At 36.6% G+C, this 24,762-nt stretch overlaps 1 protein-coding gene across 1 annotated transcript in view; it reads left to right on the plus strand.

Annotated features, from left to right (window-relative positions):
• ARHGAP42 (Rho GTPase activating protein 42) overlaps nt 1-24,762 on the plus strand; it is a 139,393-nt gene that overhangs the window by 110,763 nt on the left and 3,868 nt on the right. Inside the window, exons 10-22 of the mRNA XM_005482595.4 lie at nt 2,016-2,125; nt 2,904-2,982; nt 3,845-3,884; nt 5,337-5,399; nt 7,147-7,221; nt 7,904-7,988; nt 9,117-9,175; nt 9,950-10,055; nt 14,257-14,416; nt 16,252-16,396; nt 18,310-18,690; nt 19,729-19,885; nt 20,976-21,038. Of these exons, the coding sequence (XP_005482652.2) occupies nt 2,016-2,125; nt 2,904-2,982; nt 3,845-3,884; nt 5,337-5,399; nt 7,147-7,221; nt 7,904-7,988; nt 9,117-9,175; nt 9,950-10,055; nt 14,257-14,416; nt 16,252-16,396; nt 18,310-18,690; nt 19,729-19,885; nt 20,976-21,038 (1,523 nt within the window). The remainder of the gene's footprint in view (nt 1-2,015; nt 2,126-2,903; nt 2,983-3,844; nt 3,885-5,336; nt 5,400-7,146; nt 7,222-7,903; nt 7,989-9,116; nt 9,176-9,949; nt 10,056-14,256; nt 14,417-16,251; nt 16,397-18,309; nt 18,691-19,728; nt 19,886-20,975; nt 21,039-24,762) is intronic.

The following is a 24,762-nucleotide window of genomic DNA, read 5'->3' on the forward strand; positions in this document are numbered from 1 at the left end:
GTTTGGAAGGAGGTTCTGGAGATCTCTAATATAAACTCAATTCAGGGTCAACTTGAACAGATTGGTGACGTCTGTGTCCAGTCAGGTTTTACATATCTCCAAGGATGGAGCCCTCTATGAGCAACATGTTCCAGTGTTCAACCACCATAAAAAACTTTTTCTAAAGTTCAAATACTTTCTCTAAGTTCAAATACACATTACTTGTATTTGAGTTTGTGCCCGTGCCCTCTCACCCTTCCACTGGGCACCACTGAGAGGAATCTGACTCAGCCTACTTTCCTTCCCATGAAGTATTTGTAGATCAGTCACTGATGTGATCCCTCTTCCCCAGACCAAACAGTCCCAGGACTCTCAGCTTCTTCTCATATGACAAATCACAGGATCTTTAAGGTTGGAGGAGACCTTCAAGGTCACCTAGTCCAACCATCAATGTAGCACCACCATAATCACCCCGAAAGTATATCCCCATGTGCCACATCCAGGCTCTTCTTGTACACTTTCAGAGATGGTGACTCCACCTGGTTAATTATTTCAGTGCCAAACCACTCTTCCAGTGAAAATTTTATTTTTGGTATCTAACCTGAACCTCCCCTGGTACAACTTAAGACTTCTCCCTCATGTTCTTTCACTGAAGACATGGCAGAAGAGACTGACTCCCACCTTGCAAAGCTTCCTTTCAGGTAGTTGTGTTCCAAGTCCTTAATCACCTTGGTAGCCTTTAGCTGGACTTGTTCTAGCACATCACTGCCTCTCTTTTACCAGGGAGCCCAGCACAGGGCATAGCATTCTAGGTGTTCCTCGCCAGTGCTGGATGGAAGGTGAGGATCTCTTTCCTCCACTTGCAGGCAGTAGCCTGTCTGATGCATCCCAGGAGGTTGGTGGCCTTTTTTGCAGCAATATCACATTGCTGGCTCATGGTCACCTTGTTGCACACCAGAACCTGAAATTCCTTTTCTGCCAAGCTGCTCTCTATCCTGTCAGTCTCATCCTGTCCTGGTGCATGGGCTAATTGCTATTCAGGCTGAACAGAATTGACCCCATGGACATACCACTAGTGTCTGGCTGCAGCTATACTTCTGTTGTGAGCTCAGCAGTTCAGGCAGTGTTCAGTCCAAGATGTAGTGTTGAAAGTATGGCTGAAGTTGAGATAAACAATATTCATTGTTCTTCCATCACACACTGAGCCTTCCAACACATTGTAGAAGGCTATCAGGTTGATCCTGTATGATTTTTCCTGTATTAAATTCATGCTGACTGCTTCCAGTCACCTTTCTGTCCTTAATGTGTTTGGAGGTGCTTTCCATAATTATTCACTTCATCACCTTCCCAGGGATTAAGGTGATGCAGACTGCCCTATAGTTCCCATAAGATGTGAGGCCTCAAGTTGCATTAGGGGAGGTAGGTATTACAGAAAATTACTTCACCAAAAGGGTTGTCAAGCATTGAAACAGTTTGCCAGGGAAGTAGTTGAGTCACCAACCCTGGAAGTATTTAAAATGTGTGTAGATGGTTTAGTTGTGACCTTTTCCAACCTGAATGGTTCTATGATTCTGTGTCCTTCTCCTTGCTCAATTTGAAGACAGGAGTGATAATTGCTTCCTACCATTCCCCAGAATCCCCAGTTGTGTCAGCCTTGCCAACATTATAGTGAGGTCTCACAATCATGCTGTACAGAATTGGGGTTAGTCAGTTTTATTCTTCGAAAGTCTTTTTATCTGCATGTGAGAGTTGGCAGAATTACATCATTTTCAACCTTACATGCATGTAATCAAGCTATATTCAGAGATGTTTGTAAGATTTAAATTTAGGGAATTTTCTGAAATACAATTATTAAGTAAAAAATATAAGACAGAAAGCTATTAAATGTAGTCTTAATGTACTGTAAATATTCCTAAAGAAGTTTAATCCCTGTGTTAAACCTATGTTCTTTTGGACTGTTCATGCAGTTAAATTTAGGATGAAGCCAAGATGTGTAAGTGTATTGCCTATGCTAATTCCATTTTGTTGTTTTGTAGAATGGCCTTGTCACAAGCTCACCAGAAATGTTCAAGCTAAAATCTTGCATCAGGAGAAAGACAGATTCAATTGACAAACGTTTCTGTTTTGATATTGAAGTATTTGAGAGGTTTGTCTCTGTTTTGTTAACAATTTGAAAGTGATTGCAACCAACAAATAATAATTACTCCTGTAGTAGGAACACATGTTTACCAATATATTGGTATACAGACAAACTAGCCTTTCAAGACTTAGTACTTCTTTGTTCAGACCTGGTTTTCTAATTAAATTCACTACACAGAATATGTATTGTCTTTACTACATGACGTTTGTATGCAGATACAGCATGGAACTTGTAGCAAAACTGACTATTCTCTTTCAGAAGCAGATCATAAATCTTTTTATAAATATTTTGTAAATACTTGTTAATAAGTATAATCTGTAAAAATCTCTATTACTTTCAGAAATTTATGGTAATTCTTTCTTTTTACTTGAAAACTATGTCCACAATTTTTTCCACTTACTCCTGGATATTGTAATTATATCAGATACATGACAATTGATTTCCTATATTTAAGATTCGGGTATGTGGTATTTCTAGAAGTATTTTTTCCAATCTTGGGAATAAAGAGAAATCTTGAATTAATTTTTTTGTTAAACTATGATAAATTGACTGACTTTTGTATTAGTTCTCCTAAAAATTGTTTTATGACTGTTGGCAAACTTTAAAAATAAAAAGATGTGTTTTATACCTAGCTCAAAAGTGTTCTGTTATATCAGAAGCTCTGATATAACTTTCTCTAACTTCTGTCTGTCTTTTCTATATTCACATCACTATGCATGTGGATTCTGACTTTGGATACTGTTTGAGAAAAACAGTAACTTCAGTGAATGTGTGTTTTTGACAGACCTGGAATCATCACACTACAAGCTTTTTCAGAATCCAACCGAAAACTTTGGCTTGAAGCTATGGATGGAAAGGAACCAGTAAGGATATTTTTTTCATTTTCATTTTACAATTTTCTAAATCACATATTACAGAAAGAAGCTAGTATACATTTCAGATACTCTGTCACAATACCAATAGAGTTGTTTTCTTTGTGAAACACTAATGCAAGTACATAGTGAGGATAACTACAAAGTAGAAAAGTAGGTCTATTAGTTTAAGACTACATTTATATATATCATTATTTTATGTTAGGGCATTTAAATTAGTACTATTTTAAGTAATACAATAGCATATTGTCTAATAAGATTCATGGTTCAGATAACATATGTGAAATTGTTGTTATTACAGTGGTAAACAACATCCATCTTTTGGACATTTTCCTAGAGTAAACAATTGGTACCATCTCAGAAGGGATTGCAGAGAGGAGAAACACATGTTGAAAGTACTGAGAGACTTGTCTGCGTTTTCTTCCCACTATTTGTATGCTCTTAAAGTAGTCACTGTTTGAGACTAATATCAGACCTGTATCTGATAGGAAAAGTGCGGCTGATCCGTTTTATGAACTTGATGAGTGTTTTTACATGCTTCTTGTTGGCCTGAACCAGTACAGGAATTATAATCACAAGCTGGTTTGAAATCTAACTCATCTGGTCTCAGTACATCTGATTTCCAATGCATTAGTTGCATTATGGTAGCACAGACCTGTTAACCCAGCTGTGTGCTTGAGCAGTAAATGTCAAGAGATCATGAAAGGGAAGCTTGGGATTTCCTTAGCAGTAATCTAGTACATAGCATGTTGCAACTCCTCACAAACCTGGCAATAAAGGATTTAAAGCACAAATATTGTTCTATTGCATTGTTGTTGTTTGATTGTTTTTTTGTTTGGTTTTTTTTTTACAGATCTACACACTGCCTGCCATTATTAGCAAAAAGGAAGAAAGTAAGCTTTTTTGAGTTGCCATATCTTGCTAGATTTCTGTAATGTTACAGTTTCTTGATATGTGTGGGAGAAAGATTATTTTTTATTTTAGTTCTATTGCTGTGGAATAACTTTGTTGGTTATCTAAACTTTCCCTGGCACAACTGGAGGCCATTTGCTCTTGTCCTGTTGCTTGTTACTTAAGAGAAGAGGCTGACCCCACCTGGCTGCACCCTCCTGTCAGGCAGCTGCAGAGAGTGATGAGGTCCCCCTGAGCCTCCTTTTCTCCAGGCTGAGCACCCCCAGCTCCCTCAGCTGCCCCTCACAGCACTTGTGCTCCAGACCCTTCCCCAGCTCCACTGCCCTTCCCTGGCTTCAGCCCCTCAATGTCTCTCTGGCACTGAGGGGCCCAGAACTGAGCACAGGATTGGAGCTGTGGCCTCAGCAGTGCTGGGTACAGGGGGACGGTCACTGCCCTGCTCCTGCTGGCCACACCTGGCTGAGCCAGGCCAGGATGCCATCGGCCTTCTGGGCCACCTGGGCACACTCTGGATCATGTTCAGCTCCTGCTTGCCTGCAATCCCAGTCCTTATCTTTTAGGCATCTTTCCAGCCACAGCTGCCTGGGGTTCTTGGGACTTGACTGCAGGACCCAGCACTTGGCCTTGTTGTACCTCATACAACTCGCCTTGGTCCATCACATCTTTTTAGTTTGAGATGTATATGCACCTGTTAGACATACACTGAGTAACAAAATTAGTGTATTTAAAGGTACTATGAGATTTGTGTGCATAATTGTATTAACACTGTATTAACACATTGGTTATTATCGTGTATTAACACAAAGATATCAAACTAATTCAAGTAATATATCTCAGAGAAAGAAGTTTGAAAAATTTGGACATACATCTTCATTGGAGGTATATTTGAGACTCAGAAAATCTGAAATTTAAGCCACTATCTGTTCTTTTTTTTTATGATGGTGTTTATTTTAATGGTGACAAATATGCTGTTTTAAGATCATTATTTAGATAGTTAGAGCAGTGGGTATTGAAATAAGATGACTAATTAAACTCAGTAACAAGGATTGTTCTCCTACATTACCATTTTATGAGTGATTATGTGCATATGCAAGGAAGAAAGAACATTGCTGTATTAAAAACAATGAATATATTCTGTTCATAATGTAGATCCTGTACTCTTAAAAGCATTTTGCTCAGCAGCTTTCAACTGTATCTTTAGAGAGGCTACTGATTGCTGAGAGACAGTAGAATATTGAGCTTGTAATGGTACAGAATGACTACAAAGATGGGTTGTGAATGCTATGGATGTATCTACAAAGAACCTATTGCAGAACAGGTCTTTTAATGTAATGGATAACTGTGTATTAGCATCCTTGATTAGTGCAGGAGTGTAGCTAAACAGAACATTTTGTGTATTGATATTGGAGAGTAATTACCCTTTTTTTTTATAGTGTTCTTAAATGAAGCGGGTTTCAACTTCGTGAGGAAATGTATTCATGCTGTAGAAACAAGAGGTGTGTATTAAACCACAAATAAGGTGTTGGATTGTTGTGACTTTCTAAAATCTGGCTTTTTTTAATTCTACATGTTTTACATCTGTGCTTTGAAGTGTATCCATTATTTGGTTTGGACTTTTCATATCTGGCTGCTTTGCCCTCCAAATTGTTGTCTTCAGTTCCAACAACAGTTCTTAACATATTTGAGATTTTTAAACTTTTTTCTGTAACTTCTTGTTGATTAGACAGCTTAATACACAACTGCATACATCTATAGTCTTTCCTTTGTGTGCACTGACTTGACTTTTCTTTTGATATACCTGTAGGGAGTCTCAGCTCCCAACTTTGGTTTCAGGTGTGAAATCAGAAGACCTAAAAGTGACATTGACATTCTCTGCTGGTACATCTGTTTTTTTGTAGAGTACAACCCCTATAATTTTATTCAATAATGTTGTACATTGTTTTTTTTCTTTTTTTTATGTTTGGCAGCATTTAATGTTAAGCAACACTCCTTTTTGTTAGTGGGAACGTAAAAAATGGAAGTAATAATCACTTTACCAATGAGGTGGTGTCTAACAACTCACAGTAAGTTTTAAATGGAGAGTTATGGCTGTATCATCACCTATAAAATGAGATGGCCTTTTCTTGAGCTGTCAGTGTGCAGATCTCTTCTAATACAAATGTGATCTCTCTGTGCAACTTTAAGCTCAAAATTTCTCAGCCAGCCATGTTATCATTGTTGAGTCACTGCTGACTCAGAGCTTGCGTTATTTTCTGGAGCAGGGAGGGTGAAAGAGGGTTTCAAAACAAAACACCTGGGTTATCTAAGATCAGATTTAGGAATGTCATTTTCAAAGGAAAAGTAGGCAATTTTTTAATGTTAAGGCTTGAAGTGGGGAGAATGGAAGACATTTTAACCCTGCTGATTTTAAAAGGCAGTTAAAAATAATAAGATAATAATGACTGAGATAATCAAGTAAGTCTTAAGCTGTGGATATTAAGAAAAAGTTTTTTGCAGAAAGATTGATAAAGTGTTGAAATGGTCTGCCTGGGGAGATGGTGGAGTTACCATCCCTGGATGTGTTTAAAAGAAGATTGGATGTGGCACTCAGTGCCATGCTTTAGTTGAGGTTTTAGGGCATGGGTTGGACTCAATGATCTTTAAGGTGTCTTCCAGCCTAGAGATTCTATGTTCTAAATACTTTGTTCTGAATATCACTTTTTAACATTATTTGTTATTATTAACTGTGCTATTAAAAAAGGCCTGGCAATTTTAACTGGCAACATAAATTCTCGATTTGTATGTTAGAACAGTATACATATACATATTTTTTTTCATATAAATGTCAATCACATCTTATTTGAAAGGGATGGTGGTCTAAGCAAATACAGTTACACAGTAATTCCACTGACATATAGACAATATAAACTTGTTCATGTGCAGTGTGTTTTTAGACTGCTTTTGGGTCTTATTTTTTAATTTTCCTTGTTGTTTGTTAATATGGGACATTTCCATGGAGAAGGGTTTTGTTAATGTAAAATTATGCTTAGTGTATATTATGGTGTGGACTCAGTGGAATGAATTTGTTAATATCCCACAAGAGGTTGCAGTAGGGTAAAGCAGTACTTAAGAATGTAATGGTACAGTTTGCCATTAATACATTTAGATGTTTTGAAAACTACACCAAGAATGCATCAACATCTATTGAAATCACCATATTTTCATTATTTTAATTTTTTTCATCTACTTGTTTTCCCAATGTAGGTATTACAATCCTTGGGCTGTACAGAATAGGTGGTGTAAATTCCAAGGTGCAAAAGCTGATGAATACCGTATTTTGTAAGTATCTGAAGTGAACTTTTGTCATTGTGCAGTGTGTGTGGGCTGTGATCCTTTTTGCTTCAACTGCTACACTCAGAAGAGTGTGTCACAATATTCACAATTTTGTATGTGCACTGGCTGCCACTAAATAGAGTTTGCACTCTTAAAATGAGTAATTCATCTGCAGTTCCTTGTGTGTATTAGTATTCACTTCTGCATGTTGCACATGAGCAAATTACTAATAAAAATGCTTTTCTTCTTCTGGCTTTAAAGTTCTATTTATTGATATATATTTGGCTTGTTCCACAAGTTCTCCAAAGCTTAGTTCCATAACACATCATGGCTCACCTTAATAGACACTTGTTCCAGTCTTTCACTTTTCTTGCTAATTTATCTCTCTGATGCTTGTGTTTGCATGTTTAAGGCAACTGACTTAGTAATTCTCTGTGGACTTGGGCTTACTTAACTCTTTGATATAGTGCATAGCTAGTGTTTATGATTACTAACTATGAGCACTGAATTTATTTTTATTTATAATTTGACAGAGATGAAAAGATTTAAATTGATCAGATTGGTGGTTAGTGTAGCTAATAAATAATTAGTTGAGCTAAATGGCTGATCTAGTAGCTTCTGTTTTGCTACCTTTCTAGTTAATGTGTAAGTGAAACTGTAACAAAATCCTAATTCAAATTCCTAACAGCCCCTAAATCACCTCCTGATATGGATATTGATATGGAAATTTGGGACAATAAAACAATAACAAGTGGACTAAAAAACTACCTCAGGTAAGTATGATGCCACACAGTTTCAGTATTTCTTTTCTGGCCCATTAATCTTTGGCTTGTTAATATTTCTTGGATACATTTCTTGTATCCATTGCCATGGTAATAAATGAGTATTTTATTATCTTGCTTAATATTCCTATGAATATGTATAATACACACCTTCTACCTTTTTAAGATATCCTGCCTTATATAGCTGTAAATTCAATTGCGTGTTTTTATTAACATTTTTTTATGTTAACAACAAAGCATGTTGTGCTCAGTCTTTTCTTTGTAAATCCCTTAAGCTGTGTACCATAAAATTTCATGACATTATGGTTGAATGAAAATCCCAGCAAAAGCATAGTTTTTTTATTTTAATATCTTCACAAATAAAATACCCCTCCCATCATTTTTGCTGATAAGAGACAGAATATGGTGGGTGTACTATGCCTTCTATAAATCTACATTTCCTATACAAGTCACCTAACAAAGGGCAACATCAAAATTAACCTGGAACCTATTAACCTGGAAACCCTATTAACCTGGAAAAACATGCCTATGATTTGTAGCAGAATGGTCATGTACATTTCATTGAAAAGATTGGTTTTGGTTGAAGAAATTTGTAATACATCTTCAGAAGCCCAAGTCATTGTTGCTACTATATTTGTGAAATTTGGACACAAGTGAGCAAGCAGTAATTGTGTGTGTCTGTAAGGGAACTCACAGTCTGCCTTTCAAATGATGACTCTTTTAAGGTCTCTCACATCAGAATTTCAGTCCCAAATTTCATCATATTTTTGCCTTTTCTTGGGCAAAAGGTTGCTTCTACAGCCTGTTACACCTTGTCTGCAGCTGTATATATTCCTGTCCTACAATATGGAAGACAGGAAACATTGAGGCTCTGTGATGAAGTAACATTTTCCTTATTAACTTACATGGTGACACCAGATTCAATTCAAATTGATTTTCAGACAGTGTACATGACTGAGTGTTATACTGCTTGTAATCCGTCATCACTGAATTGGATTTCCTAGGACCAGTAGAGCCTCGTGCAGATGTTGAGGGCTATCATAATCACACTCATAAAACTTAGATTATGAGTCTAAGTTTTAAATTTTAAATTTAAAATTTGGTTTTTTTCACAACCAGGTGTCTTTCAGAACCACTGATGACTTTCAAGCTGCACAAGGATTTTATTGTTGCTGTTAGTAAGTAAAAAGTAAAATGATAAATATGTTTTCATGAAAGTAGTATTGTTTCTAACCCCTAATCTCCTCAGTCACTATCTTTACTTTTCTTCTTGCTCTAATATTCAGTGATCCAGCCCTCAAAACAGAGAAGTCACACTAGATAAAGCTGTCCAGTGGTTTGTTCTGATCTTTTTAGTGGTTCTGTGTGACTGTCTTCTGCATGAAGTTTTGAACCCTCATTTAGATGTTTGTTTGTTTGTTTTATATCGACTGATAATTCTTTTGTAACATTCATCCCTCTCGTCTAGGGACCTCTATTTTCCTAGCTTGCCTTGAGAAATTAGAAAGGGCAAAAGTGAATTCCTTTTCACAAATGGAGTAATTGGATACAGAGATAGCAGAGATATTTTTTCTAATTACTTCAGTTTAGAATTTGAAGATATTTCTCCATTTACTCTTGTCTTTATAAGAATAAAAGACAAAAAATCATTTTAGCTATTTTAATCTGTATTTCTTAGATTAAATCTTAGGCTTCACTGAAATGGCACATCAAGTCAATGTTGCCATTAATTTGTTGGTTCCAGTATTGATAGTAATTGCTTTAGGCGAGTTCCTTGAAATACAGATTTCACAGTGTAATAAATATAATCAAATTTTCCTCAGCATTTGAAAGCTAATTTTGTTTGGCTCCTCTTAATGCATGTTTGTGTTAGCATGCAGGCACTGATGCCATTTGTAGTCACTTCTTAGCACATGTTCGGATTTATCAAAATTTTGTTTTCTGTTTAATAGAGTCAGATGATCAGAACTACAGAGTTGAGGCAGTGCATGCACTTGTACATAAATTACCAGAGAAGAACAGAGAGATGCTGGACATCCTTATTAAGCACTTGGTCAAGTAATTATTTTTTATTTTTCTCTTTGGTAATATTGTAAGATATTATAATTTCTGCTTTAAATTTGTCAATGTTGCTTAATCTGTTATCTGTGTTGAAACAACGACACTCAAAATTATATTTGATTTCTAAAATGCTGTTCTCAACTTAACTGGAATAATACTCTCTGTAGACACAGAATAAAAATGCTAAGTGTTACCAAGATGGCAAATTATGTTTATAAAATAAACCTAGTCAATGTTTTCGTTCATGCTTTTACTACAGGACTTGTAACCAATTAAATAGAAGAAACATCTAACACTATGCCGAGGTTGGTGGAAAACTGGTTTGAACCTGTCTCAAAGTCCCAGAGTGTTTTAGAAATGAGATAGATTATAAAGGAGATAGAATGAGATAGATTATATGATAATTCCTGTTCTTCATGTTTGATCTCATTTTTCTCTCTAACGAGTCTGAAGTGTAGTATTACTTGAAAACACTAATTTGAAGTACTTTCATTTATATTTTTGATATCTACATAGGTGTCTAAATTTTGAATCTCCATTAATATTCCCTTCATTTTTAATTATCAGATAGAAAACATTTTGCATTTCTTTAAATTGGTGACCTTTTGTTTTCACAGAATTACACTTGGCATGTAATGTGAGATAAAAAAAGACGAGTATTTATTCTCTTAAGTTTCTGTACATCTTTGGTTTGGTTTTGCTGGTATTTTCTCAGTACTTTTGAATATGTATTCTTTCTGATTTAGGATGCTGTATCAGTACATTTATGATTCATCTGGGAATGTGAATAGTGAAACAGAATTTGTTCAGATAAGGCTCACATGACTCAGACATTTAGAAGACATGAGAAGAGTCTATGTTGTGTGCATTCAATTCACTACATCCCAGATGTTTTGCTTTTTTGATCACAGCTTGAGCTACAGGCTGCAGTAAGCTACAGGCTGTCTACAGTGGAACCTAATGCAGTTTTGCTTCCTGCTATAGAAATGAGAACTTTGAACATTTCTTTGACAGGAAATCATTTAGCCCTAAAAAAATTGTTTTAGCCCATTATGTCATTGGCCCCTGGAGAGCGGGCATTATAGCAAGCTGCTGTAAATGCATTCATTGCAAAACCTGATTATGCAGACCTTGCCTCTCGTTATACTTGGGCTGACATAGAGAGCCAGATGGAAAAAAGTTTCATAAGTTTCTTTACTCACAGGATTGTTTAATTATAAAAAATACAATATCTACTCCCTCAGAACTCTCAAAAATGTGAAAGTATTTAATGAAGGATTAACAATTTTGTAAAAGCTGCTGGTAGCTTTTACAAAATGGAAGCTTCAAAATTAGAGGAATATATAAGCATAGGAACAAACTTATTTGTCAGTGCAATTACTGTTTGGCAAGGATTACTTTCTTCTTTTCATTGCTTTTCTCTTTATTCTTAGTGTGATCTCAGATGCAATTCCAAAGAAAAGTACACCTGTAGTATTCCCTTATTTAATTGTTCTCTTTAACTTTCACTTTTCTCATCTTTGTTGAGATTCTCATTTCATAGAGATGTAATCTTAATTTTACACTGAATGCCTTCAGTACTTTTCTTTCCAACATAAAATTCACCCCTTCTAATTTCCATATAATTTGCCAACTTGTTGTTTATGCTAGCAATTCTAATGAGACTGAATTTAAAATTAGTCTCTTGAGTGTATTAGCTGTCTTCCTCCCTCATCTTTTTCCTACCACTGTGTGGAAATTTTTCAAAGAATAGATAAATGGCAGGTTAGGTATCTAATTTTATGGAAATGGGAAAACTTGGGGAAAAAAATCCAACCTCCTGTTTTCATCATTCTTTTGTTGAAAATCCAATTTCAAAATGCATAATTACTTCCCTATATTTCTTTTAGCTGTTCAGTCCCTTTATAAATGCTTTTGCAGCAAAGTTAAAATGCTGTAACTCTGGGTTATAAAATAAGGATAATGTTATTTTTTTCTTGGTTTAAGTCTTTGCACCTTTGCCTAGCTTGACTTTTGTGTTACCATGCAAATTTAAATAGGATCAGATGTGGGATGTAGGTCATACTAGAAACAAACAAACAAAAGTGGCAAAAAAGCACCTAAGCATCCTAAAAGCACCCCAGAGCGACATGATACTGCACAAAATTGCAAGTTTGGGGTTACTTTCACATGGGTAGCTCATTTTTTGGTTTTTAAGCCTATCTAGTCAAAATATGTCTTCTGTAAAGAATGAATCATTCTTTGGTATGATTTAGCAACATAATGCTTTTCTGTGGTAGGCAGTTGGGAGTCTGCATTCTGGCAGTGTCACAGATTTGCTGGCTATACATCAAATGAAGAGATTCTGAGGAGAAAGCAGTGACATTTCCATGAATGCCCTACAGCTACCTGAAATGCATGATTACCTCAGCTTGTGTCTGTGCTGTAGCTCAGCACCAGTAGGAGTAGGTCAGGGGAAAGTGGCTTCAAAATGATCCATTTACAGCCCTGGCTTCTTTCTCTTTCGCAAGAAATTGAGCCTTTGAAATGCATTGTAGAAAGCTCTTTCCTGCTGCAGTGTGATTGAATTCGCCATTTCTTGTATTAACCAAGCTCCCAAATTTGTAACCAAGGAAACCCAAACACCAGACAAACACTACCTTCTCTCTTATGCTATAAGATTGTAGTGTTTGTGTAACAGACCTCTACAATTACTGTGCAGCACACAGCAGAGTAACATTGCAAAGGGAGGGGGTTTTAAAGTTTTTTTAAAGCATATCTGGAGCTGAGTTATTCAACATTCCAGTTTCATTGAAATACTAGTGGACTTCCCAGAAGACCCTTAGTCATCTAAGATAAATATAAGATCTATTTCAGAGAAAGTTAGATTAAGCTAAAAATGTGCTTTAACAGTGGAATCATTTTCATTATATGGCTATCAAATAACAATCTCTGCCAGTGTGTTTGTCTGAGGTAACATTTTGGAAAGTTTTGAGGTAACTTATTGAAGCAATATAAGAAATATGTAAGAAGATAGGCATTTGTTTTCCTGCAGTTTATAATCATGCTGCATCCTACACAAAACCCTTTCACATATTTCTCCTACTTTTTGATGTAAAAGGGGTGCTAAAAATTTCCTGCCCCAAATTGAAGTGAATGTTTTATAGATTTTACTATTTCTTTATTTTAAAAGTAGAAAGAGTTATTTTAGTTGTGTAGGAAATGGCTAAAAATGCTCAGCTTGACCATAGTAGCAGATGGCAGTGTGAGGGATGAGGAAAATGGGACCCAGTGCCTCATTAAAAAGTTTCATTTGGTAACAGATTCAGTAAGATTAGGCATTAAAGTGATTTTAAAATCCTGACTTGGCATAATATTCCTCAGAAATGAGGCAATAGGGCAGCTGTGACTGAGGAATCACTGGCAGTTTTTTCAAAGGATCTATGATACAGATTTTAATTGGCAAATCTTAGTAGTGAGTAGACAAATGGGGCATTGAATATTACTGATTGATTTTTAACTATCTGATAAATTATTGGAAAAACTAAGCCTTTAAATTTTACATTTAAAAGAAAAAAGACTGAAAAGGTAAAGTATGTGATAACAGAATATATAGAAGTTAAAGGTTAATATATTTTAAAGCCAGATGTCATTATGATCATCTGATGTTATCTATCACACAGAAACAATAATTTCACTTAATCTATTGATCCCATGTTTTCATCAAATTGATAAAGAGATCCTATTGCAAATTAAGTGTTTTCAGTAACTAAGCTTCATTCCTTTACATGAACACTAAGGTATATGATAGATCTCTGTTACCACACAGCACCAGTTGAAAGTATGTAAGGACCTGTATAATCATTGGAGATAGTGCTTGCCCTAAGACTTCTAAACTGTAGGTGTTCTGAATCTCTCTGTGTAGAACTCCAAATATACTTGCCTCTCCCTGTCAGGTGTATCAGGAACTGAAATGCTACTCTAGGAGGGCAGACTCATTATCCATGAAATTATTGCATGATAGGAGCCTTAATGGAAACATAGTAGTTGTACTACATTGTATTTTGATTCTAGCGTAAGTGGGTGTTTTAAAAATGTATTTTAAAGAGAGACATCAACTTGGGATCTTGTAAAAATAGTAGTGTTAGCAAGTTTTTGCCTGTTAAAATTGTAGTTTAGTACACTAATTAAATCACATATTGTTTGTGTTCATTTAAAGGGTATCATTGCACAGTCAACAAAATCTAATGACTGTATCCAATCTTGGTGTCATCTTTGGACCAACTCTGATGAGAGCACAAGAAGAAACCGTGGCTGCTATGATGAACATTAAGTTTCAGAATATCGTTGTTGAAATTCTGATAGAACATTATGAAAAGGTAGGAAGAAATCATCTGTTTTGTTATGAAGTGGAACTAAGTTCTCATTTTCATTGCCATCATTAAGTCTTTAAGAATAGAGTCCAAAATGTGTAGAAAGTCATTAATAGAAATAATAGCTTCTTCCCACTCCATGCTATGAATCTGTAGTCCTAGCAAGTCTCATGGCTGGGCAAGGTACCGATCCAAGGCATAATTTTCCATGCTTTGAAGGCATTGCTCTGAATCTTCAGTTGCTTTCTGAAGATTGCTTCCTGAGTCTAGAAACAGAAGGTCATAACTTTGCTCCTGGCTGTTCCAGCTCTTTCTTGCTACCATTCTATGAAGGTTCACTCTGGGTGAATGCAGGGATGAGATGAGTGCATCAGGTCAGGGTGTTTCTGGCCATTGCTGTCCTTAGGGGACATGTCAGCTGCATAGTGGTGATTAGTCCATTAGTCCAACTAGATGGGTTGAGAAGGAGTTGAGCAGGAAATCTTACACACTTGCTTTCAGTCACTACCATTGCTGGTATCAGCTTCACTGAAAGCTCCCCAGATATTTTGTTTTAATTTTAAACTATTGGATTTCAGAATTCAGCCGAACATTCAAGACCTCCTTTACTTAGTACTCAAAAGGAATTTTGTTCTGGGGATCTTAGTTGAGCTGTGTCGTCTCCTCTGATGACTCACAAAACAAAGTGAAAAAAATTTGAATTTCTTTCATCGCATACTGATCAGCTAAGGGGCAATTCCCAGTCAATACCAGGATCTCCTGCACTGGTTGATCAGTAGGTGCTGACAGTACAGCTGGGTATCATATTTCATAGGGACTCCTCAAAATGGCTATGAATCGGATAGACTTCTTGGCTCTGATTGCAAAACATATATATTGCATTTTTCCAATAGTGAATTTCTTCTCCAGAAAGTCAGAGCTCATTCAGCACAAAGACTATTGGCTGCACAACCAAAGCACTGCTCTGCTTGGTTGTGCAACTCACCACTCCTGCTCTATTTCACTGTCTACAGAAATGTTTCTATATTGATGTGCTACTCACTAGTGCTTACTACAGTTTTAATGTACTCCGAGAGCATCTCAAGATGCCCATCCAAGTATTTCCTACTATAGAAGTGTATTTGCTTTCTCCCACTTCTATGAATGGCACAAAGGTGTCCTTTCATGGTTTGCTTCTTCTTCCTTTGGGAATGCCCTATAGATAGAGGGCCCAGAAATCCTTTCAGAGATGCCTTCTGGCATAGCATGGTAAAAAATTGAGTTTTTTCTGCAGCAATGAAGCACAAAATTGACCAGTGGTAGCACTGGTATGTAAGAGACAAGAAGCAGGAGATGCTTTAAACGTAAAGTTGTTCCTCATTAAACTTGACTTGTTTGGTCAAATAAAGGTTTCTGAAATCCAAATTTGATTGTAATAAGTTATGACTGTGACATATTTCTGTGATGCATAAAAACTTTCTCTGGAACACAGAGCGAAAAATAATCAACTTTGTCATAATATTTAAAAAATATGGTGCTTCTTGGAGAAGAGTCGTTAGTAGGCACATATTTTGTTTTACAATTTCAACTGTTAAGCCCTTCTTAACAAGAGACAGAAAATAAATCTGTTTCAACAAATTAATACAAAAAATATTAAGTACAGCTCAGTATTGTGGTTCTTGAGTTGTAAAATGAGATCAAAGCAAAGTTTATATTCTGTGCCTTTACTCTTTTGTAATGTGAGAAATTATGTTAGTGTTAATTTCAAGCATAGTGGGGAGGAAAACAAATGGATTAATAATGAAAGTGTAAATGTATCTCTGTTGTTTAATGTCATTTTTTCTCTTTTTCTAATCATGCAGATATTTCACACTGCACCAGACCCCAATATTCCTCTTCCCCAGCCTCAGTCCCGATCAAGTTCAAGAAGAACAAGAGCAATTTGTCTCTCCACAGGCTCACGTAAACCCAAAGGAAGGTACACACCATGTCTAGCAGATCCTGACAGTAAGTTTGTCATTCCATACTGGTTATCATGCTTTTTATGTCATCTTTTAACTTGCCTGAATAATATCCTATAGATACTGTATTCCAATGATCATCAGCTTTTTAACCTCTGTGAGTCACAGCAGCACTCTTGACTGGCTGCATTCCTCACTTTTGAGTGAGGAAAGATGTTTGGTTATAGGCAAGTCTTGTGTTGCATGCAGTGTTCAATTTAAACATTATATCCTCCTATAACAAATGTAGTTCAGTAAAGGGTAGGAGATCAAAACCATCACTTGGCTTTTTTCACATGCATGAAACTGTGGTCATTGCTTCAAAGTCAGCCCTGCCTCAGCTGCCAAAACCACTGAAACTTTCTTAAGTTTTCTGGAATGGAAACCAACTCTAATATTCCTGGGAGAAGCAGTATACTCATCATATGGCTTACTGTTTAGCAGCAGGGAGTTTTATCTATAATCAACTTCTTGTTTAGAATGTTTACTTAATTTTTTATAGATGTAATTAAAAATTTTTACTTCATTCATTCTCATCCATTTGGGTCACCACTTTTTTACTTACTGGCTGGACTTTTAAGGAGTATTGAAACTTTTTAAAAGCTTAAGTCGTTAACAATTGCACTACTGCAACAGACTTCCTAAAGAATTTCTGTGTCCCTTGGATCCTCAAAAAGATTTAGATGAGACTGGATCTGTAAGTTAATCCACAGCTAAAGCGCATCTGTTCTTGAGCATCTGTAGTAATTCTGAAGTCTGTAATGTTAAGAAATCTATCCTCAGTATATTCTTGCACTGCTGCTGCACTTTCCATAGGCCTGTGTTACATGTTTCCAGCCAGGCTGAGTTTAAATACTAAATAACAATAACTCCCTGCACATCGATTGCCAGTGTGAATGACATGGGGTCCCAAGTAAGAAGTTAGAAAGGAAAAATCAGTTACACTCACCAGAGGATAAACTGGGCAAATTTCAGGTGTTTTTCCACTGTTTGGCTGCAATGAATGAATATCAGTATAAAAACAGAATATTTCTATGCAAGTATTTCACAGAGTGCATACAAGCTTCTTCAGGCCATGCCAGGAAAGATTCAGGTTGGACATCAGGAAGAATTTCCTCACTGAAAGGCTTGTCAAGCATTGAAACCCACTAACCAGGAAGGTGTGGAGTCTCCACCGCTCAAAATATTCAAGAAATGACATGACATTTAGTACCATGCTTCAGTTGATGTTGGGGTGTTCAGTGAAAGATTGGATTAAATGATCTTGGGGGTCTTTTGCAACCCAAATGATTGTATGACTTCTGTGATGCTGCGTTTGGTGGCAGTTTGATTGCCACTAGTTCTGATCCAACAGCTCTCCATTTGTGTTTTGCTTATTAGCTGAAAATCAGCACTTGTGTAAACAAGTTCCAATTAGTATCTCACTTGTGCCCTGAAACACTGAGGTAGAAGCAGAAGTACTCTTCTTACCAAATATCTCTAGGTGTGGCAGGTACGAGGGAGCCAAGGCTTCTGGCAATAACACTTTCAGAGTACAAGATAGTTTTAAGTAATCATTTAAATGAAGCATAGACACAATTATATTGCAGGAAATAAAGGAAATCTGTATGGAGTGAGAAAAGAGCTACAGGTTTCATATGGTAGGGAATGATAAAAAATTACAGAAAATGCATCTGACAAAAAATACATTAGCCAATCTTGTGACTTTCAAGGGACTAATGCTCTGTAAATGGGCAAGATGAGTATTCAAGTTGTAAATAAAAAAAAAAAAGAGTTGTGTTCTTCGTGCAGGAAACCACAAATTAATGAATTTGATGACAAGGTACAAAAGAGCTAAAAGTAGCATGAAAGAAATGTACATGATTAGAAAATGCAGATTATGTTTTTCACTCTCTCTCCCTTCCCCTGCCTCCTCCCTAGGTGACTCGTACAGCAGTAGCCCCGACAGCACTCCCATGGGCAGCATCGAATCTCTGTCTTCTCACTCCTCCGAGCAGAACAGCACCACCAAGTGCACACCCTCACAGCCAAGGGAGAAATCAGGAGGGATTCCATGGATTGCCTCTCCCTCTTCTTCTAATGGCCAGAAAAGTTCAGGCCTGTGGACTACAAGTCCAGAGTCCTCATCGAAGGAGGATGCAACCAAAACAGATGTGGAATCAGACTGCCAAAGTGTAGCTTCCATCACTGGACCAGAAAATGCTTCTCCACCAACAGACCTGACCAAAAAGAGTTCCTACAGTCTGTCTGGGCTGAAAAGGTCTTCAGCATCTTCCCTTAGATCAATTCCATCAGCTGAAGGTAATTTCCAAGGCCTTTTATCACATCAGTGATATCTTATGCGTCAGAAAACAAGAGCTGGATCTGGAAGCTAATGATACTCATTAGTCTTGTTTGTTTGCTTGTTTTTAATTTTTGTGGTATGTTATTTCAGTTTTCAAACTGTTTCTGACACATTTCCATTACTTATAACCTGCACAGTTCACAAAGCTTAAAAAAAATGTTTTTCAAATTTACATCACTTTCTTTCCTCCTACAATTCATCTATAATTTGATACAGAATAATACTATAGATTATAAATATCAATATTAGACGTATCATGCTTGTATTTTTGGATCTCTGTATTATGACATTGTGTAAAGCATTATTAAGCACTGGCTGGTCTTTGGCACAAGGAGAGAAGCAGATGCTGTTTTCATCTTGTAGAACATCCATGGAAACAAGGCAGCAATCCTCTGATAAGTCCCCTGGAAGAACACATGTGGACATGGCTTATATTCATTAAAAGGACTTCTATTGTGTGCTGTACAGTCTATGAACATACAGATTTCCTTTGTCAAGTTACAGTGGCAATCGTTTAAGGCAAATCATGGTCATTTACTCCAAACTGTATTTTTTAAACTGCATGAAGCTTTTGTGTATATCAAAATGTTAATTCATACAAATTATTGTGGTCTGATTTCACACTGCTTTGATCAGTTGACTTCCTGAGAACCCTTTCCCTGTGATTTTTTTTCAATTTTATCCAAAGTACTACTTTATAAATGCTTTTATTGTCACTTTTTAGTGATTGTACTATCTAGCCATGTAATTGCTATGTAATTTTTTAGCCTTCTCAATTTTAGTGTCATTTCCTCATTCTTTCTGTTGAGTCTATTCTCCTGCCTTTTTGTCTGAAAGATGGTTTCTTCTTGCTCTTACTAAGTAGTTTCTCTACCTGTTTTAACTCCTAAAAAAAAGAAAAAAAACAGCACAACCTTTGCTTGTCACAGTTATACATGTTTTGTAACAACTTCAAATCAGCTTTAATGTTCCCTATAATTTGATGTTTTCTTTAGGTAACAAAAGCTGCAGTGGATCTATACAGAGCTTATCTTCAACAGATACCAAAGATACACTAAAGGCTCCACCAAACCCTGACTTGCCTCCCAAAATGTGCAGGAGATTAAGATTAGATACTGCATCCAGTAACGGCTATCAAAGACCAGGATCTGTGTAAGTCATTAAGGCCCTTTAGAGATTTGTGTTGTTACAGTATTGTGCATGAGAAAGTGATTCCAGAAACATTCATAAGTAATTGAAAAAGTGTGCATGAATACTTGATTTTAATATTTCTGCATTTGTTAATTGTTTATGTAATTTTGTTAAAATTGTAAACAAAGGAGATGGCACAAAGTCTGTTTAAGTCAGTTGAAAGACTACCATTGACTTTATTAGGCTGGAGACAAGGTAGAAATGTTTCCTAGGAAAATGATTAGTATTACTATCTCTGGTTCTTCTGGAATTTAATATTTCAGAAAATAGCAGAAATGCTATTTACTGCCTATGTTGTTGTCTTGGAAAAATCATCAGATTTTATTTGTGGAAGTCAAAAATAGGAGGAAGGAAAAAGAAAACAAAACAAACCTTCAGCTCTGAAGTGTCTTCAGTTGCTGCATGATAAATAGTTGATTTTTAAAAACTGGGGTTTGATTAGGTTTGGTTTTGTTTAGTTTTATTTCTTTAATACTGAAGGGAAGATATTTCTGAGCAATAGAGATTATGATTTAGCCTATTGAGATTTGGTTTCTCAGTGCTTTCAGAAGACTGAAAAGTCAGAAGATCTCTCCTGATCTGACTTTGACCCATAATATCTCTGTCCCAATGAACAAGTATTTCCAGATCTGCGGAGCATCAAGAAGTTTTTCAAATACTGCAGGATATCATTCAACCTCTCCACTTTGTATCTGGAAGGGATCACCATAGTCATTTCACAGACTCCTGTGTCTTAAACAGAATACTGCACAGCTCAGAGTTCCAGCATGATAGTGATAGACTTTCAGTAAAAGCATTTCCAATATATCTATTGGCCATCCATGAATACAGTTTGAAGCACAAGAGGTTGAGGTTTCCATTGGTAACTCAGCATGGCACTGGAGCATGTGGAAGTCTGTTGCCTCAGTTAGGTTACACCCTTAAAAAATCTGGTAAATACAGATGTAAATCAATAATTTAAAAAAAAAAATCAAATGTGTCCATGTCTTTAGATGATTAGAAGTGAAACTAATGTGTGCAGTGTAAAGCAAGGCTTTACATTTATTTTCAGAGTGGCTGCAAGAGCACAGTTGTTCGAAAGTGCTGGTTCACTTAAACAAGTCTCTTCAGGACGGTAAGTGCTACAAACTGTTTGACATCCTGTAAAATCCTTTCTGTTTTGCTGGCTTCAGAGATTAAAAAGAAGTGTTGGAGCTTTGTTCTCTGTCTTTTGGACAGCATCATGTGGCATGTGAATTTTTTTGGTTTACTAAGCTCATCCTTTCTTCAAGTGAAGGCTAAATTTCACAGAAAATAGCAGCCAGTCTGGTTATTCTCTCACCTGGGGGAATAGTGAGAGGCTCAGGTCAGCTGTCTGCTTAAGGACATAGATACAAGAAAAAAATCACCAGTATTTGAATTAAGATGAGGGTGCTGTCTTTTCTCCATCCAGCAGTTTGTATGGAATGGCTTCAGCAGAGTAGCAAACCTGCTGGTTTATGGTAATTTGCTCATTTGCTCCAGGCAGGTCTGGAATAACATCTGCTTTAGAAAGTTCAAGAATAACTTAATCAGGATTTCTGTCTTTACCATCACACCTTCCATGCCTTGTTGTCTGTCTGAAGAAACTGTTGACCTTTCTTCTTGGTAGTGTGCAGCAGAAAGTATTGGCATTTTCTTCACAATTGTTTAGATTTACTTCATTAATTTGATTCATTTTTATATTAACTGAATTTAGAATTCTCTAGTAAGTGTTTGTCTAGGAAGCAGTATCTACTGTACATTACTACTTTCCTTACAATTAATAGACAAAGCAGATAAGTAAATAGATGTATGAAAACATCTGTCTCTCTTCTCACTATCCCAAATTTTAAAATTCTTTGAGACAGAACAGAGATTTAGAGCAGATCACTGCTTTACTCAATGATAAACCCATAACTTACCAGAACTGTCAAGCAATGAAAAAAAATATGTCAATCCATGAATCCAGAAGTAGTAGTCTGAAGTAGCACAGAGGTAAAGGAAGATGCCAACATGCTGAAATGTTTGGCCACGGAATGTGTCTGTCCTTTCTGGCAGATCTAGCAGGAGAGGGAATGAAAAAGCTCTCCTGCAAAGGCCTGATTTTGTGAGAGAAGAAGCAGCTCTGAGGACTCAAGGCTTTTGTTTTGTGTAGTACCATGAACTGTAAGATGAACAAAAATGAGGATGGCAGGGGACGGAAGGGGTGTGAAAAGATCAGGGCAATAATTTAAGGAAAAAAGTATAGAAGAAGGGTCTGGAATGTTCTTAAGCCAGTGCCCTAAGTTGAAAGCCATGACTGCTTCACCAGTCCTTCCTCATTTCATCTTCAACATTGTTCCTTTTCTTATTTTGTATTACTTCCTTCTTTCAAACTCGCCCCTGTTGTTCCTTCAGAGCCTGGGCCATCTGTATATAAAAAGCATCTAAGAAGCAAAAATCTGACAAAGGAAAAAGTAACAGTTTGGTAATGGATGTTGAGAGGGGATAACAAAGCTGAAAACACTGAAAGGCTGAATAGCTCCTCTACTTCAGCCTTCATGAGAGGGCAGAAGAGCAACAGGAGCAAGGAAAATGGAAAATGGGAGGTTAGCAGGCAGAATGAGGAAGAAATCAGTAATAGCTTAGCTGTTCTTATAGTGCTGCTTAAGTCTGAGTGTGATTTTTCAATTCAGAGCCAGCTATTATTTAGCTGCATTTTATGAACATGAAGGCTGATTTAAAACTGTAGATTAGACTTTGTTGTTTTGGGGGTGTTTTTGGCTCTGAAGTAGAAATGTAGAAATCATGGTAATTACAACTTGATCATGCAGTAGAAATGCCTCCTGTGTTCATAACTCTGCTAACTAATGAATGTATGCAGGACCAAGTGTAATGCAGAGAAACTATTTTTAAGCTGCCTGGTTTGATACCAGAAATACTCAAGTCAAGATAGTGTTGGAGTCTCTGCATAGGTAATTAACCCTGTTAAGATAAATTTCAAGCTAGTGCTTACCTAGGCATTATAGAATGTAAGTAACTTCATCCCTGCTTGAGGCACCTGTTGCCTGCTGTGGTCGTTTGCACAGATGGCAGATCAAAAATACCTGTATGGTTTTGCAGTCTCACATTATTTTCTGTATTGCAGCTGGTAATGCTGCACTTGAGATTTTACTGCCACAGTGGTCTAGTCCTACTTAGTTTCTTCTTATATTCAGTGTTTGCAACCCTGCTTTCTGATTTTGTATGATGCAATAGGTCTCTAATGAGTTGTATGTCATCTTTTTTAATGCATTATTTGACCTGTTTTCTCTCCTTGTATACATGAGTATATGCTCCAGTAACACTAAGGGGCTTTTCTAGTCAGAAAGACAGCAAGAGGCCACAGTATGTGTGTTAGGATTGAACAAGGAAGACCAAAATTTGATGCCCTGTCCAGCCTGTGCTCTCTTTTTCCAATTACAGAGTTACTTTGACTTCTGTCTTCCGATTTCCTGGTTTGAAGTTTATTATTCATCAGTCTCCCTTACTATGGTATTAAGCTACTGTGTACAGTGAGACCAGTCTCTGTCACTAATCTAGCATGCACTTGAAAAGGGTGAAGGAGCTTTTTTCGTACTTTCACAAATGCTGCAGTTAGATAAGTCAGTCAGGCCTGAGGTCTGTTTATTTCAGGTTCTGTACAGAAATGCACCGACACATAATCCCTGACTCTTCCTTGACTTTGATTTGGATGTACACAGAAAGTTAAGTCTCCTGAAGTGAGAAACTGCATTAGAAGAAGAATTTTCATTAGTAAAATGGGAAGGAGTAGGTGACAGCAAAAGGCTCAACCTTTCAGGGTCTCTAGGTGCCAGGCTGGGACTTCAGTAGGAGCAGACTGATGTTTTAAAGCGCTCTACACCCATGGTCCCAACTATATGATTAAATATTCTTTTCCAGTCATTCTTCTTTTTATATTTGCATGCTATATTTTGCATCCCAAACCACCAGGAATGTCTTGCTCAGACCAGACCAGTATGTTTTACTCAGGCTTGGTTTTGAGTCTTCCATCTCCAGGGCTCTATAAACCTTTCTTCTTCCTGTAGGATAATATTAACTGGTGAGTCATCTGAGAGAGATTCATATGTTTTTCCTCATTCATTCCTCTTCTGACTTTGTCTTGCTAGACTGAAAAGTCATTAGGGCAGGAGCAGACTTTTAAAGCTTGTTTGTCTTTTAAAACAGTTATTATTTCTATTATTATTACTAGAGCCTCAGGTATTGTTGACTGTGTGTAGTCAAGCAAAAGAATTTATGATCTGATGTGTATACTGATGTGACTGCTAGTATATTTATCATTATGGGCTCAAAACAACCATAATAGGAAGTAAGGAAATAGAAAATGCATTTTTCTCATCTGGAATCTACCCAATAAGGTCATGGAAAGAAGGGATTTCTAGGAAATGTGGATAACATTTTCTGAAGATGCTGGTTTTTTTTCCTCTGCCCTAAACAACATGACTCACACTCCTCTCAGGTTATTAGCATCATCTTAAAAGAACTGTAATAGATGATGATGATGTGATCACGTGCTTTTTAACAGCCTTGTTTTAGGGAGAAGAGCATTAACACCATCAGTAACAATGTCCATTTTTGTAATCACAAACAAAATGCCGAAGAACCTGCAAGCTCATTTCATGAGCAGTGCCTCCAGATGGATAGGGTTGAAGGGAGTAATAACAAATATGAGAACCTAAATAATCAAATCAAGCAAGTGTGGAAGCAATAACCAGGTGCTTGAAAATTGCTCTAGAATTATGAGTAAATATTCTTGAATCTGTCTCTCATTATACCATCACAGATGATTTGTAGATAAC

The sequence above is a fragment of the Zonotrichia albicollis genome, chromosome 2, assembly GCF_047830755.1.
Source record: "Zonotrichia albicollis isolate bZonAlb1 chromosome 2, bZonAlb1.hap1, whole genome shotgun sequence".
In the NCBI taxonomy this organism is placed as follows: Eukaryota; Metazoa; Chordata; class Aves; order Passeriformes; family Passerellidae; genus Zonotrichia; species Zonotrichia albicollis.